Here is a 13,922-nt window from a genome sequence, read left to right on the forward strand (position 1 = left end):
TAGAACAGAAGAAAAACCTCTGTGATCTGGGGTCATAAAAATAATTCTTAGATATGACACCAAAATTGCAATCCATGAAAGAAAAAAGTTGACAAATTGTGGACTTCACCAAAATTAAGGACTTCTGTTCTTCAAAAGATACTCGGAATGAGAGGACAATGCACAGCCTGGGAGAAAATACTTGCAAATTATGTCTGATAAAGGACCCCCGAATGAATGAAGAATGCTCAAAACTCAATGAGGAAAAACCCAAATGAAAGAAACAGCAAAAGGTTTGAATACAGTAGATGCTTCACCAAAGAAGACAGGCTGGTGGCAAAGGAGCGCATGAAAAGATGCTCAATATCACTGATCACTGGTCCTCAAGGACACGCAGATTGACACCTCTGTGGATACCACTCCGCCATCGAAACAGCCCAGGTTAAAAAGCCTGACACCTTGGCCTTTGCTGGACCTACTGCCTGGGGCACATCCCCTCCGTCCCCCGCCCTCCATTCAGGTCTCAGGGGGTGTCACCGCCCCAAGGAGGCCTCCCCTGATTGCTCTGACTGCAGGAGCTGCCCCAGAGCCCACCTGTCACTCTCCATCTTATGCATCGATTTTATCTTCTTCCTGGCACTGCACCCCCACGGGGTGGGGCCGGTGGGGAAAGAGGGAAGCGGACCCAGTCCTGCACTGACAAAGGCGGAGGGAGCAGCAGGGTGGGAGGATGTGAGATGTCTGGGGTGCAGGGAGGCAACCAGTCTGGAGGAAGGAGCTGTCTGGAATGAGGGGGGCCTTCTAAGGCCACGCTGGGTGGGGTCACCAGGGGGAGGAGGCTAGGACGGAGCTGTCCTGGGTGCCCACTCACCAGGCAGTCACCACCACCCCTCAGCCAGGCCAGCTCCACACCCGGCTGTGAGTTCATAAGAAGGACCCTGACACCGGGGAGGCCCATCAACAAGAAGGGCAGCATCCCTCCCAGGACCCCCACCCGAGTACCTACCGGGTGTGGGACTCCCCGTGGCCTCACAGGGTCGTTGCGACACTGTGGGGTTCTAGCGGCACGGGCCTTGGTCACTGTGCTTGCTGCAGGGTGCCTGGCGGGTGCGGCGAGGGGTGCCCTCTGAGCTCATGCCCGCGCTCGCTCCCGTCCCGCCCCGCGTCGGCCGCGCAGCCCCGTCACTTAGCAGCTGGCTTGCTGACAGTCATTACGCCCAATCTGTTTTTCAAGAGTCTAATTAATTCCAAGTCTGTCTCTATTTTTAACCCGCTCAATCATTCTTGTTTTTCCTTCCAGGGACGTGACGTGGTGGAGGGTTCACCCTCTTTGCACTGCGGGGGGCACACCTGCCCCGGGGACGGATGGCTGCAGCAGCGAGGCCTGCCCCCAGCATCCCGCCCCAGAGTGGCTCTGGCAGAAAGGGCAGCGACGGGCATGTCTCGATGGGGCGGACACAAGCCCGGGGCCCCACAGCTGCCAGAGAGAGGTCAGGGGTTGGCCCCGCCCCGCCCGTCACCCCATCTTGGAGCTGGTCTTCTGCCGAGCCCCAGGAAGAACCGGGCGGGGGGGGCAGGCCAGGAAACGGCTCCTCCACGTCTGGGGTCACTGAGTGGCCAGTCCGCCCAGGCGGCACAGTCCTTTCCGCTCACATCCCCTTTACCTTCAAAGGGGCCGGCTCAGGCCTCGTTCCCCAGGGCACCCCCAACCACCCCACTGCCTGCACCAGAAGCTGAGGCTACACATCATACACTGGAAAGGGACGCACACCCTTCCAGGTCGTGGAGGCCAGAAGATATGCCAGCGGGGCTGATCCCAGGCACAGAGGGCCCGGCCGGACCTGGTCGGCTAGAGGGAAAGCCGACTGGGTGAGGCGTGCCCACGGCACATCAGAAGAGCCCGCCCCACGCCTCGGGGGAAGGTTTCCACATGACGGAGGCCTCGCCAGCCACCACCCGTCTCTGGAGGAAGCTCTGTCTGTGCCACGTGCTGCCCTCCCCTGGGCTGTCCACGGAGGGGGCCGAGGTCCTCAGGGCCTCAGACAGAGATCTCAAACAGTTCCCTCCGTCTGGGGAGGAGGGTCCACGGGGCCCGGGGGCCCTGGAGCCGGCTCCTCTCTGCAGCCATACTGCTGGGGGATGGACCCAGGGCATCCCAGGGCCCCGACACCCCTGAGCCTGGGTTCCAACCCCGGCAGCGGGCAGAGGAGCTCGGGGGGACCACGACGGGGCAGCAGCACACAGGAAGGCAAGGGATCTGCTGGAAAAGGAGCCAGGCCAGAACCGAGCTCGGTCAGCGGTGACGCCGGAGGCTGGAGTCGTCCAGAGTCTGTCAGCTTGGGACAGAGTCCCACCACAGTGCTCCAAGTCACCCTGCCCGGTGGTCACACTACCCGTGCGGAGTGGTAAATGAGGCCTGGAAACAGTGAGATCCGGGGATGCAACGGGGAGGTAAAGTCAAGATTGGTAACAGCAAGATGGCAAGGAGCCGTGAGTAACAGTCCTGAGCCACGGCATGAGTAATGACGGGTGAGGAACGGCGAGTAACGAAGACAAGTAACAACGAGGAAAATGCAGAGTAACAAGAAGGAACAATGTTCTGTGGCCTCAGCTCCTCCCCCAGAAGCCAGCTGAGCGGGCGACCCTTGTTAGCCCATTCTGCAGCCGACAAAATGGAGGCTCGGGGAGGCTGAGGTCAAGCATCCAGCCGCAGGCGGCCTCCCTCCCCTGGACCCAGCCTCCCACGGCATCTGCAGGTGCGGGGGAACAGGTCCTACCCGAACAGGTGAGGAATCACAACAGGTGAGCCTTGCTAGCAGTTTCCCCCTGCAAGGACGGAGCACTTGGTCAGAGCACACGTCACCTGTTCGGAGTAGAGGACAGCGCTTCCAGATTCTCACCATTTGACCCAAACGACAGCCAGGGAGGCCCACCAACTGCATGAGGGAGAGGCAGGGGGGCCGCCAGCCAGACTCTCAAATGCAGCTGGGGAACTGAATACTGCAGAGCAGACCTCCAGAGCAGGACAGGCAACGAGGTGGCCCGAAGCCAGACTGGAGTGACCCTGCCTGTGTGTCAGGGTGGCCATCAGTCCCAACGGTCAGAGACAGTCTCAGAAGGCAGAACCACCCGGACCTCCGAAACCGGGTCAGAGTTAGTGGTAAAACAAAGAAAGCCACGGCACATGAGCCGGATGCCCTGGCCTTGGGGAGAGGAGGGATGGAAAGTGCACAACCAACCAGAGGAAAAAAAGGAAAGCGAGAACCACAAGGTTCCTCTAGAATTTTCATAAATGTAATTACACAAAACAAAATGAAAGGCTTCTATAAATCAAAAGACACCAACACATGGAATCAGGGGGCAAGGAGCACGTGGGGTAAATCTGTCCACAGCAGACGCACCAGACAGAAGGAACGCTTTCAAGTCAGTGAACAAGTCATGAAAACCCCGTCAGAAAACAGGCAGAAGACAGGAGCGGTCGCTTTGCACACGAAGGAAGAAGTACCCAGGGTACCAATCGTCAGAGGAAAGCCAACTACAGCAACCAGGGCGTTGTGTTTTGCCTCTCAAGTCTCGGGGGGAGGGGGGCACCTTGCTGTGATGAACTGATAAATCGGCGCATGTCTGGAGAGCAATCTGACCGTACGTGGCAGTAAGTGGCGCCTTTGCCGTGGCGACCCTACCAAGGATCCGCTCTGAAGACATAACCCCAGGGGCAGACACAGAACCTAAGGGAGAGGGGCCACGGGCTAACCTGACACGGAAAAACACACGAAAACGGGAAAATGTAGAATAAACTAGGTATGCCCTTATGTTCTTAGGATACAGTAGAATTCAATGGAAATAGTGTTTTTCAAGCGCTTTACAGAGAAATGATCATAATATGTAGTGAAAAAAATAAAACTGCTCATAAGATTCGGGGTGATTTTTATTTCCCTCTGTTGTTCTTCTAACGTTTTCAGAGTTTCTATGATGAACGGGGACCACGTTTATAGTAAGAAAAAAGAGAGCCCATGGTATTTTTTAAAGAAAGCAGCAGGATGGAAACACTCTGGTCAAATGTCGTGGAAAGGACAAACAGATGTGAGGCAGGCCGAGCCTCCACGCTGTAGACAAGTGGCTTATTCAGGCTTCAAGAGCATGGAAGGTTCTGGAACAGTGAGGTAAGTCTAGACAGGGAACGACAACCTTTTAAAAAATGCTAACTTTCCCTTTAAAAAGATCCTAACTTTTCCTGAAAAGGCAGGAGAGAGGCCAGTAAAAAGAGCTGAAGGACGCATGGTTCTAGAACATTCTTTCCAGGACTCTTCAGGGGGCCATGTCTCAGCACCCTGGCAACAGCACTGATGGAATTGGTCTGTGGTGCAGCGGGTTGAATGTCGGGCCTGGGGGAATGCCCCAGAGGGCGCTTCTCCAGCCCAGACCCTCCGGCCAGCCTGGCAGAGAGCCCAGTGCCCGGTCCTTCCACCTGGCTTCTGCTTGACCAGGAAAATTCACTCCCTGTGTCCTCGGGACGAGCAGACCTCTGTCACAGCTCCGTGCGCTTCCTGCCTGGACCAGCTCTGTGTGGCGCGCAGAGGTGTGAGGCTGTGCCTGAGTGGCCTCCTCGAGGGACCACGGGACCGGGAGCTCACGAGCACAGCATCACACCCGCTGCTCACTCCTCCCGCCACCGCGGTCCCCAGGGCTGCAGAGGCACCTGTGGGGGGCGGACAGGCAGGAGGCTGCAGGCCAGCCCCCTCTCTGGGCGGTCTGAGCCGACACAGACACCAGCCCCCCATCTGCAGGCTGCCCCTGCACTCGAGCCCCGCGGTCTCCATCGTGAAGCCTCGAGACATCATGAGGACAGCAATACCCGACTTTCAGGAATCTCCCCGCTGGAATCTGGGTAAACGTTCCGCCTGTGTGAGGTTGGTCTTTTGTGTCTGTCCATGTTAACGGTACCACTGCTCTGTCACCTCCGCATTACTATTAGATCACGCTCCGTGAGGTCAGCTTGTGACGTGAGGGAATGGTGCTCCTGTCATATTTGCGGCTGGGGGACCACGGGCCCCATCTGCTGACACCTGGCTGACCTGATTCTGGCTGCCCCTGGCGCCGGGGGGAGGGGGGCACCGCTGTCCAAGGCCCTGGCTCAGACGCATGGCTGTCCTGATCACCCGCCGCCTGCCACATTCTTCCCTCCTCAGGCCCTCTGCACCTTCTGGATAAAGCTTCCCGGGAAGATAGGACTGTCTCAAGGCCATGGTGGGATTCTCTTTCCTCTGCTCAGCTCAGCTTCAGCGTTTGAGTGAAGCTGGATGGGGCCCGGGAAGCCGTCTTCATAACGCAAACGAGTGGTGTCCACCGTGGGAAATGTCAGGAAAGCAGGAGACAGAGTAGGTGTCCACCGGCTGGACCAGAAAAGGGGAGGGGGCAGGTCAAAAACTGAAAAATCCACATACCCTGTGGAAGAATTTCTGATGATTTCCTATCATCCTTGCAGAAAGATGATTCACTTACCAATAATCAACCCTGTGCGGCGGGCCCTGAGGAAGAAAGCTGTCCAGCACATTGTGACGATAACTCATTCCTCCGGACGTGGCTGCGCTTGCATCTCAAAAACAGCTTTATCGGAAAGAGGAGAAGACGTTTGCACCGTCTGTGACAGCCGAGTGCGGCACAGCCCCAGGGCCAGCACAAGACCTGCCCGAGGGTGCGCTGGCTCAGCCACACTGGCTGGACGGGAGGGTGAGCGCACCTCCAGAAGCTACAATGGCCAGGCCTCCCAGCTAGAAGGCCAGGAGAGCAGGGCGGACGAGAGTGTTTGCAGGGTGAGGCCCGGGGGGGTTGGGGGGAGAATGCATGTGTGTACATCTTTGCTTTTATTTTTAAAATTGAAAGGCAAACTGTAAAAAACTTAAAAACTGTTACCTTTAGGAAGAGCAAGGTGAAGAGATAAACTTCTCTGGATACACTGTAGTTTGTAGATTTGATGGGAACCAAGCGAATATTCGAGATAATTATACAATTAAATGTCAATGACCATCTCTACACATCTTGTGCTAAATGGGGTAAAATGACCTGCTGTAACACGGGGGGCTTAGTCATGTGCTCGAAGGACAAAGGAGCCAGTTAACCGACTCTGGGGCCGCAACGAGCGCTGGCAAGGACGTAGAGAACGCGGGGCCCGGCGCATGACCGGCGGGAGCGTGCACCGTGGAGGCTCCGGGAAACAGCTGACAGCCCCTCAAAAAGCTGCAGAGTCAGCGTATGACCCACCAAGTCTCCTCCTGCATCTACACCCAGAAGAAAGAAAACCTCTGACCACACAAGAGTGTGGACGCAATTCTGCAGAGCAGCATCATTCATGACAGCCGACGTACAAACGACACCCGCCCACCGGCGGATGAACAGACAGACCGTGTTCTGTCTGTCCAGCGGAATATTAGTCAGCCACAAAAAGGAAAGAAGTGCCACCGATGTTTGCCCCAACACTGACGAGCCTTGGAGACATCACGCTCAGGGAACGGAGACAGGCATCAAAGCTCACATACCATGTGATTCTGTGCACGGAACTGTCCAGAAGAGGCAAATCCACGGAGATGGAGAGTAAGTTAGTGGTCGTCCGGGGCTCAGGGAGGGGTGGGGCGTGACTGCAGACCCCACACGGAGCTGCCTGGGGGACGTGGAACGGTGGCCCTGACACCCGTGGGGTCCTGGCCAGCCCCTGTCACACACTGCCGGAGGACCGTGGCCACGGGGGCTGTGTCCGGCTTCCAGCCTGAACCCCCCCCACCCCCGTCCTCCCACCTCCTGCCGGCAGACCCAGCAAGCAGCACCCCAGGGAGAGGACCAGGGGTTGTGACAATTCAACAGTCGCGTGTGAGCCCAGCACCCCCTTCCCAACGCTGAGGACGTCGCAGGCATATGGCGGGCGTGGGGGCAACGCTCACTGAATGTGCTTCATCAGGATATGTCCAGGGTGTGGGGAGCAAGGGAAGGGAGAGCGGCCTTGAGTCAAAAGAGGTGTGCAGATGCCAGGGCCCTGCAGACCCACGCCCCCGCCTCGGCCCACCCTTCCTGGTCCCCTGCCTCTGGAGGAGAGCATAGGAGCTCCCCTGGGGAGGGCGGGGGCGGAGAGAACAGAGTCCTTGGGACACTGCCTGAGAACATACCCAGGGCGGCCCCAGGGTGGTCCCAGGATCCCAGCACGGCCCCCAGGGCGCCACGCCCACTGCTGAGCATCCACACAGCTAACTGCAACCCCACGGGAGCTAAGCAGCCGCGTGGGTCAGGTGGGCGCTGGGCCAAGGCCACCACAGTGATCAAAGTGGAAAGCATGTTCAGGGGTGTCCGCTGCCCAGTCCCTGCCCCCACCCCGCCCCCGGACAGACATGGATCACCTGGGGCCAGGATGGGCCACGGTGGTGAAAGGGGGTGGGCAGAGGGCTTGGCGCTGTGCTCACATCACCTGAGAGGTGCCTGTAACATCAGAAGGAGGGTGGTCAGGGACTCACTGGGGGACATTCTCCGCTGGACTGGGCGACCAGGCTGGTATATGCTGCTTAACTCCCCGCGGCGTAGGTGTCCCACACTGGCCACCTCCCCACCCCCACACCTGAGAGCCCCGTGGGCATGAGCCCTGAATGCAGAGAGGAATCCAGGCGCGGGCAGAGACGGCTCTTACCTGGAGCCCGACAGGCGCTGAGGCTCCTCCTCGGCCGCCTCTCCCGGCTGACTTTCCACCCTGGCCTCCGAGGGCTGCCCCTTGTCCTGCAGTCCAGCCTGAGGCTCCCTCGTGGGACCCGTGCCATCGTCCGCTCCAGGTGACCCGTCTGCTGTGTCCAGCTGAGGCCCCGAGGTGTGTGTCAGGCACTTGGCAGTGGGGGCGTCCTCTGAGGGCAGGGCCTCCGGCGCAGGCCGGGCCCCCTCCTGTCTCTGGGCTGGGCCCTTGGCACTGGCCTTGGTGGAGCCGAGGTCAGAGGTGCTGATGACGCTTCCCCGGCCACACTTGTCCCGCAGACCCTGGGCGGCGGCGTCCTCCCTGCCGCCCCCACAGCCCCCGCAGCACACGCAGGAGTTAAGGAGGCAGCTGGTGGCCGCGGTGCTGAGTTTGTGGGAGCCACCGTCTGTCCCCTCGGCTGCAGGCTCCGACAGGGAGACACCGTCCCTGGAGGCTTCCGTGGCGGTGACGGCAGAGCCCACGGCGGGCGTTGACTTGGGGTTGAAGATGACGGTGGCTGAGAGCTTCATGCCCCCGGTCCGGTGGGCGATCATCTCGGCCGTCTCTGCGGCGTCCACGCCCCCCTCCCAGCCGTCCAGGTGCGGCTGCCCATCCAGGCAGCTGCAGGAGTTGGGGCCCAGCGCCCACATCTTGTCGTGAGGGACGTCATTGTTATTGCTCAGGTCCCCCTCCTCCGCCTCTCCGCGCCCCCCGCCCTGCCCTCTCTCCTGGGGGTCAGCACTGGTGCTGCCCACCCACCCGGACGAGCCGCCCGGGGCCTCTGCGGCCCCCTCCACGTCATCCATGAAGAACACCCTTCCTTCCTCCTCGTCGCTGCCCGGCCGCAGCCGTGCACTGCCTGGGGACGCCTCCCCACGGGGGCTGCCCTCCACCCCTGGCCGGCGTGCTGGGGACTGGCAGGCACTGGGCGGGGAGAGGAGGGATGACATCTCGTCCCCCGCCCTGTGGACCATGCGGTTGAGCTGCTCCAGCTCCTGGTCGTCGTACTGCATGGAGCAAGCCAGCTCCGCCTCCGGGTTCTTGGCCTTGGTTGAGAGCAGCTCCTCGGCGGGAAGGGGTGAGGGGAAGGCCGGTGCCAGGGCTGGGGGCACCTGGGTGTCTGCCCGGATGGGGAACTCCACGTCTTGGGAAATGCAGAGGTTCCTTTCCAGCGTGTGAAGCTCGTCCTCGGTCAGGGTCTGCAGCAAATCCCTACAAGGGTCAAGACAAAAACCACGGGTGAGGGTCCCAAAGGCCACACCAGCCCCCTGGCCGAGAGCGGACGGACACAGCGTGCTTGACAACTGCATCCGCAGGGAAGCAACAAGGTGTCTGTGGGGATCCTCCCGAGCCACAGGTCGGACGGCGGCCACGGGGACGGATGACTGCCTTCCTGCGATGGTTTCTTTCTCAAAAGTGAGGCTCTCACAACTCTTGCGGAAAACAAGAAGGCCCCGGTTCTTAGGGACGCGATCATCGTGTTAAGAAAACCTTTTAGGAGTGAAAACAAAATGTTGGTTCACATACAGGCTCTCACTCCACACATGTTCTCGAGCGCCCTTTCTGGGCCAGATGGAGAGACGTGCAGGCCCAGCTCAGGCCCATCATGCCCTTGGGGCTACACTGGAAGATGCAGGTAATAAACACCATTTCTGTGAAGGATGACTTCATCACAACAGCAACCACAACAAAAGAAAATGCCTACCGGCAGGAGGGCACATCAACACACCTGACGTAGTCTGGGGAGGCTTCCTGGAGGAAGGGGCACCGAACCAGTGATCTGAAGGGAGTTAATGTGGCAACGCCTGGGATGCATCTAGAGCAGTTCTACGCGGATGTGCCTTGCTCTCTGCCAGTGTAGGTCTGAGTCCAGATTAAAGACTCCCGTGCAGTCTTGGAAACGCATGGAAAAGTGTACTTCCCGGAAACGCGCAGCCTGTGACTCTTCATAAACTGAGCACGCCCATGCGGACAGCACCCAGATCCAATGGCGGGCGGTGAACCAGGCTCGCAGGCCCTCACATGCCTCCCTGCTCACTCCCTGCCACCCCCACCACCCTGACTTCCAAAGACTGAGGTGGTCTTGCCTCTTGTCACTCCCTGCGTAAATGGGAATGTGCTGTCCACACTCTCTAGAGGCAGATTTTGTTTGGCAATATCATATTTGTATAGAGCCGCCAGGGGAAACTCAGGATGGCCAGTTAAATTTGAGTTTCAGATAAACAACAAATACTTCTGAAGCATATGAATATTTTTTAGAATAAGAATGTCCCAAATGGGGAGCATGTGGAACATTCTTGCACTAAGAAAGTGCAAGATAAACTCACTGTTTATCTGAAATTCAAATTCGGAGGGTTCTGCTGGTTTTGTCTTGCTGGATCTGACAACCCTACTTGGTGATGGTTGTCAATGGTCCAGTCTCATGGGTAAGAATCTGCTCCACACTTGTTGGGCTCTGGCTGCCCACCCTCTCGGAGCGCCTCCCGGGGGGACACACCTGCACTTTGCTGCGGGGCTCACGCTGTGCACCCGGGACACTCCCTTGCGGCTCTCAGGCCTGCTCGCCGGCACCCCCAGGCACTCCTGCCGTTTTTCACTTTAAACTGCTCAGCCTGCTGAGTGATGAAGTGCGCACCGGCGTGCACGCTTGGCAGCCCTTCGATGTACCCTCTGTGAGGCCTTTTCAGGTCTTCTGCCCATTTTTAGTTGGGTTATCACTCTTGTTCTTACAGATCGACAGGAGTTCTTTATGTTTTGGATTTGAGTTCTTTGATGGATCTGTTCCCCAACTCTGGGGCTTTCTTTCTTTTTTTAAAAGATTTTATTTATTTATTTGACAGGGAGAGACACAGCGAGAGAGGGAACACAAGCAGGGGAAGTGGGAGAGGGAGAAGCAGGCTTCCCGCAGAGCAGGGAGCCCGACATGGGGCTCGATCTCAGGACCCTGAGATCATGACCTGAGCCGAAGGCAGACGCTTAACGACTGAGCCACCCAGGCGCCCCTTTTTTTTCTGTCCTATTTAAGCAATCTGCCTACTCCAAGGTTACAAAGATGTTCCTGCTGCTTTCCTCGGCAATCTTCATTGTTTTACTTTCCACGTGTGTATCTGTGATCTATCCGGAGTTGATTCTTGTGTATGATTATGATAAAGATCCAGACCCGTTTTTCCTCACATGGATATTTGCTGACTCAGCCCATTTATTGGAGAACAGCAACCATCCCCACTGCTCTGCTGTGTCTCCTTTGTCATAAATCAGAGGGGCGCGGACGTGTTGGTCTGTTTCTAGGCTCTGTCCTGTTGACGGGGTCGGAAGCCACTCCTGGCCCAGCATGGCTGTCGGCTTTGCTGCAGCAGAAATGCACACGTATTCACAAGCGTGGTCACACCAGCATTATTTGGAAAGAACCAAAGCCCAGCATGGGTAGAGTGGGTAAATAATGTTCTTTTTCTCCAGCGATCTTCTTCTTTTTGGCTAGTTTAGGTCCCTTGCATTTCCACATGAATTTGAGAATTAGTTTGTCAATTTCTACCAAAAGAGACAAAAACCTCCTGAGATTCTGACTGAGACTGCTCAGAATTCATAGATTGATTTGAGGATAATGGACATCTCTGCAATGTTAAGTTCTTCACTCCTTGAATATGGAATCACTCTCTCTCTACATCTTTAACATTTCATGCCAGTAATGTTTCATAACTTTCAATGGAGGCCTTAGACAACTGCAGATTTATGCTTAAGCAGCTGATATTTACTGACATTACTGCAGATGATATTTAAATTTTTTATTGTGATAAAACAACTATGACATGAAATTTACCATCTTAACCATTTTAAGTGACAATTCAGTGGCACCAAATACATTCACATCCTAGCGCCACCATCACCACCATCCGCTCCTAGAACACATTCATCTTGTAAACCTGAAACTCTGTCCCCATAAACACTACCAGCACACTTCACCCCCAGCCCCCCGCCCGACACCCACACCCGCTCTCTGTCTCCATGATTCTGACTAGTCTAGGTCCCTCCTATAATTGGAATCACACATAGTTTGTCTTTTCATGGCAGCTTAGTTCACCAAGCATGTCCTCCAGGTTCATCCGTGTGGTGGCAGGTGTCAGGAGTGCTTTCCTTTTTATGCCAGATAACATTCCATTGTGTGATGGACCACATTTTGCTTATCCACTCATCCATCAGTGGACACTTGGCTTGCTTCCACACCTTAGCTATTGTGAATAATGCTTCTTGGACACGGCTATCCACACATCTCTCTGAGACACTACTTTCAGCTCTTTGGGGAATATACCCAGATGTGGAATTGCTGGGTCATCTCACAATTCTATTTTTCATTTTTTTGAGGGACCTCCACAGTGTTTTCCCACAGCGGCAGTACCATTTTGCACTCCCACCAACGGGGCACAGGATTCTAATTTCTCCACATTCTTGCCAACACATAGTATTTGTTGTTATTTGTTTTGTTGTTGTTGTTATTTTTTGTTATTTGTTATTTGTCTTCCTCCCTTCCTACCAGGTGGGAGGAAGAATTACATTGTGGTTTTGATCTGCGTGTCTCTGACAGTTAATGATGCTGAGCATCTTTTAATGTGCTTATTGGCCATTCATACATCTTCTTTGGAGAAATGTCTTTTCAAATCCTTTGCCCTTTGGAATCAGGTTGTTTGGTTTTTCTTGGTGAGTTTTAGGAGTTCTCTATAGCTTCTGGGTATCGATCCCTTATCAGGTATAAGATGTGAGAATATTTTCTCCAACCTGTGGGCTGCCTCTTTACTCTGTTGAGAGTGTCTCGTGATGCACAAAATTTTAAAACTTTCAAGTCCAATTTGTCTATTTTTTCTTTTGTTGCCTGTGTCTTTGGTGTCCTGTCCAACAAATCATTTCCAAAACACGACATGGTAGAGCACTTGTCCAACGTGGTCTTGTAAGAGTTTTATTGTCTCAGGTCTCACATTTCTGTCCTGGGTCCACTTTGAGTTAATTTTTGTGTACAATGTGACAGAAGGATTCAACTTCATGTGTGTGTGTATGCATCTCTCTCTCATCAGATTAAGGAAATCCCCATTGATATTTTCATCATAAAATAGGTATTGAATTTTTCAAATTCTCACACTGTAATTTCAAAGTGATTTGGTTCTCCTTCCTCTTTTAAAAAATTTTTGTAGCAAAACGTTGATTTTATTTTCAAATGTTAACGATGCCATGTGTAATCTGAACTCCACAAGACATGGCGATGATCGTTCTGCACAATGCACACTTATTCACGTCCACCCACACAGACTTCTGCAGTCTCTCCTGCATTTCCACATTTGTATCTGGGCGTTTGCCTTTGCCTGAAGAACTCCAATTAGCTCTTCTCTGTGGGCAGGCCGCTGCTGTATCCCTTCAGCCTCTGCTTTTCAGTAACTCACCATTTCGCCTTCATGGTGGACAGATGTTTTCTTCCAGCACTTGAAATAACATCATTCCATTGCCTTCGGGCTCCCATTGTTTGTTTGTTTCTCAGGAGACAGCTGTCAATTTTACGTTCTTTTCCCAGAAATATGTCCTTTTTCTCTGGCTGTGTTTAAGATTTTTTTCCTCTGTTTTCAACAATTTTACTATGATATACCCAAGTATGCTTGTATGTATCTTCCTTGTAGTTCTTAAGCCTCCTGGGTCTGCGGGCAGAGATTTCTCTTCAGTTTTGGAAAATTCCTTCCTTCCTTTTTTTTTTTTAAGATTTTATTTTTTTAAGTGATCTCTACACCCAGAGTGAGGCTCAAACTCACAGCCCTGAGATCAAGAGTCGCATGCCCCCCAGCCCCGACTGAGCCAGCAGGTGCCCCTCTTCCTTCCTCTGATTCCAGTCACGTACATCAGACTTCAGAGCATGTCGCACCTGTCTCTGATGCTCTGGACCACTCCCCTGCCCACATCCCAGCGCCCAGTGCCCCCCCCATCCCCATGCACTGGCCCTTCCCCCACAAGGCACCCCGTCTGTGCCCAGCCCCCTGCTCTTCCATCCACCATCTCTCCTCATTCATCATCAGACGACCAGGGAGGGCAGCAGCCTCTAGGTCCAGGGTCACAGTTTACCCAGAATGCCCACAGCTGGGCCCGGGTGCGAGGCAAGCAGCTGCAGCTATCTCTCAGATGAGCCATAGTCTGGACCAAGCACCCGTCACAGGACCCAGGCTGTGCCTTGTCCGCCCCCAGGGCCAGTGACTCTCCGAGGACCACC

At 55.2% G+C, this 13,922-nt stretch overlaps 1 protein-coding gene across 2 annotated transcripts in view; it reads right to left on the bottom strand.

Annotated features, from left to right (window-relative positions):
* Positions 1–13,922, bottom strand: part of ZFYVE28 (zinc finger FYVE-type containing 28) — a 118,229-nt gene that overhangs the window by 18,211 nt on the left and 86,096 nt on the right. For both annotated transcript variants that reach the window (XM_032395483.1, XM_032395484.1), the window contains exon 8: positions 7,649–8,896. In XM_032395483.1, coding sequence (XP_032251374.1) covers positions 7,649–8,896 — 1,248 coding nt within the window. The remainder of the gene's footprint in view (positions 1–7,648; positions 8,897–13,922) is intronic.

The sequence above is a fragment of the Phoca vitulina genome, unplaced genomic scaffold (genome assembly GCF_004348235.1).
Source record: "Phoca vitulina isolate PV1807 unplaced genomic scaffold, GSC_HSeal_1.0 scaffold85, whole genome shotgun sequence".
NCBI classification, from domain to species: Eukaryota; Metazoa; Chordata; class Mammalia; order Carnivora; family Phocidae; genus Phoca; species Phoca vitulina.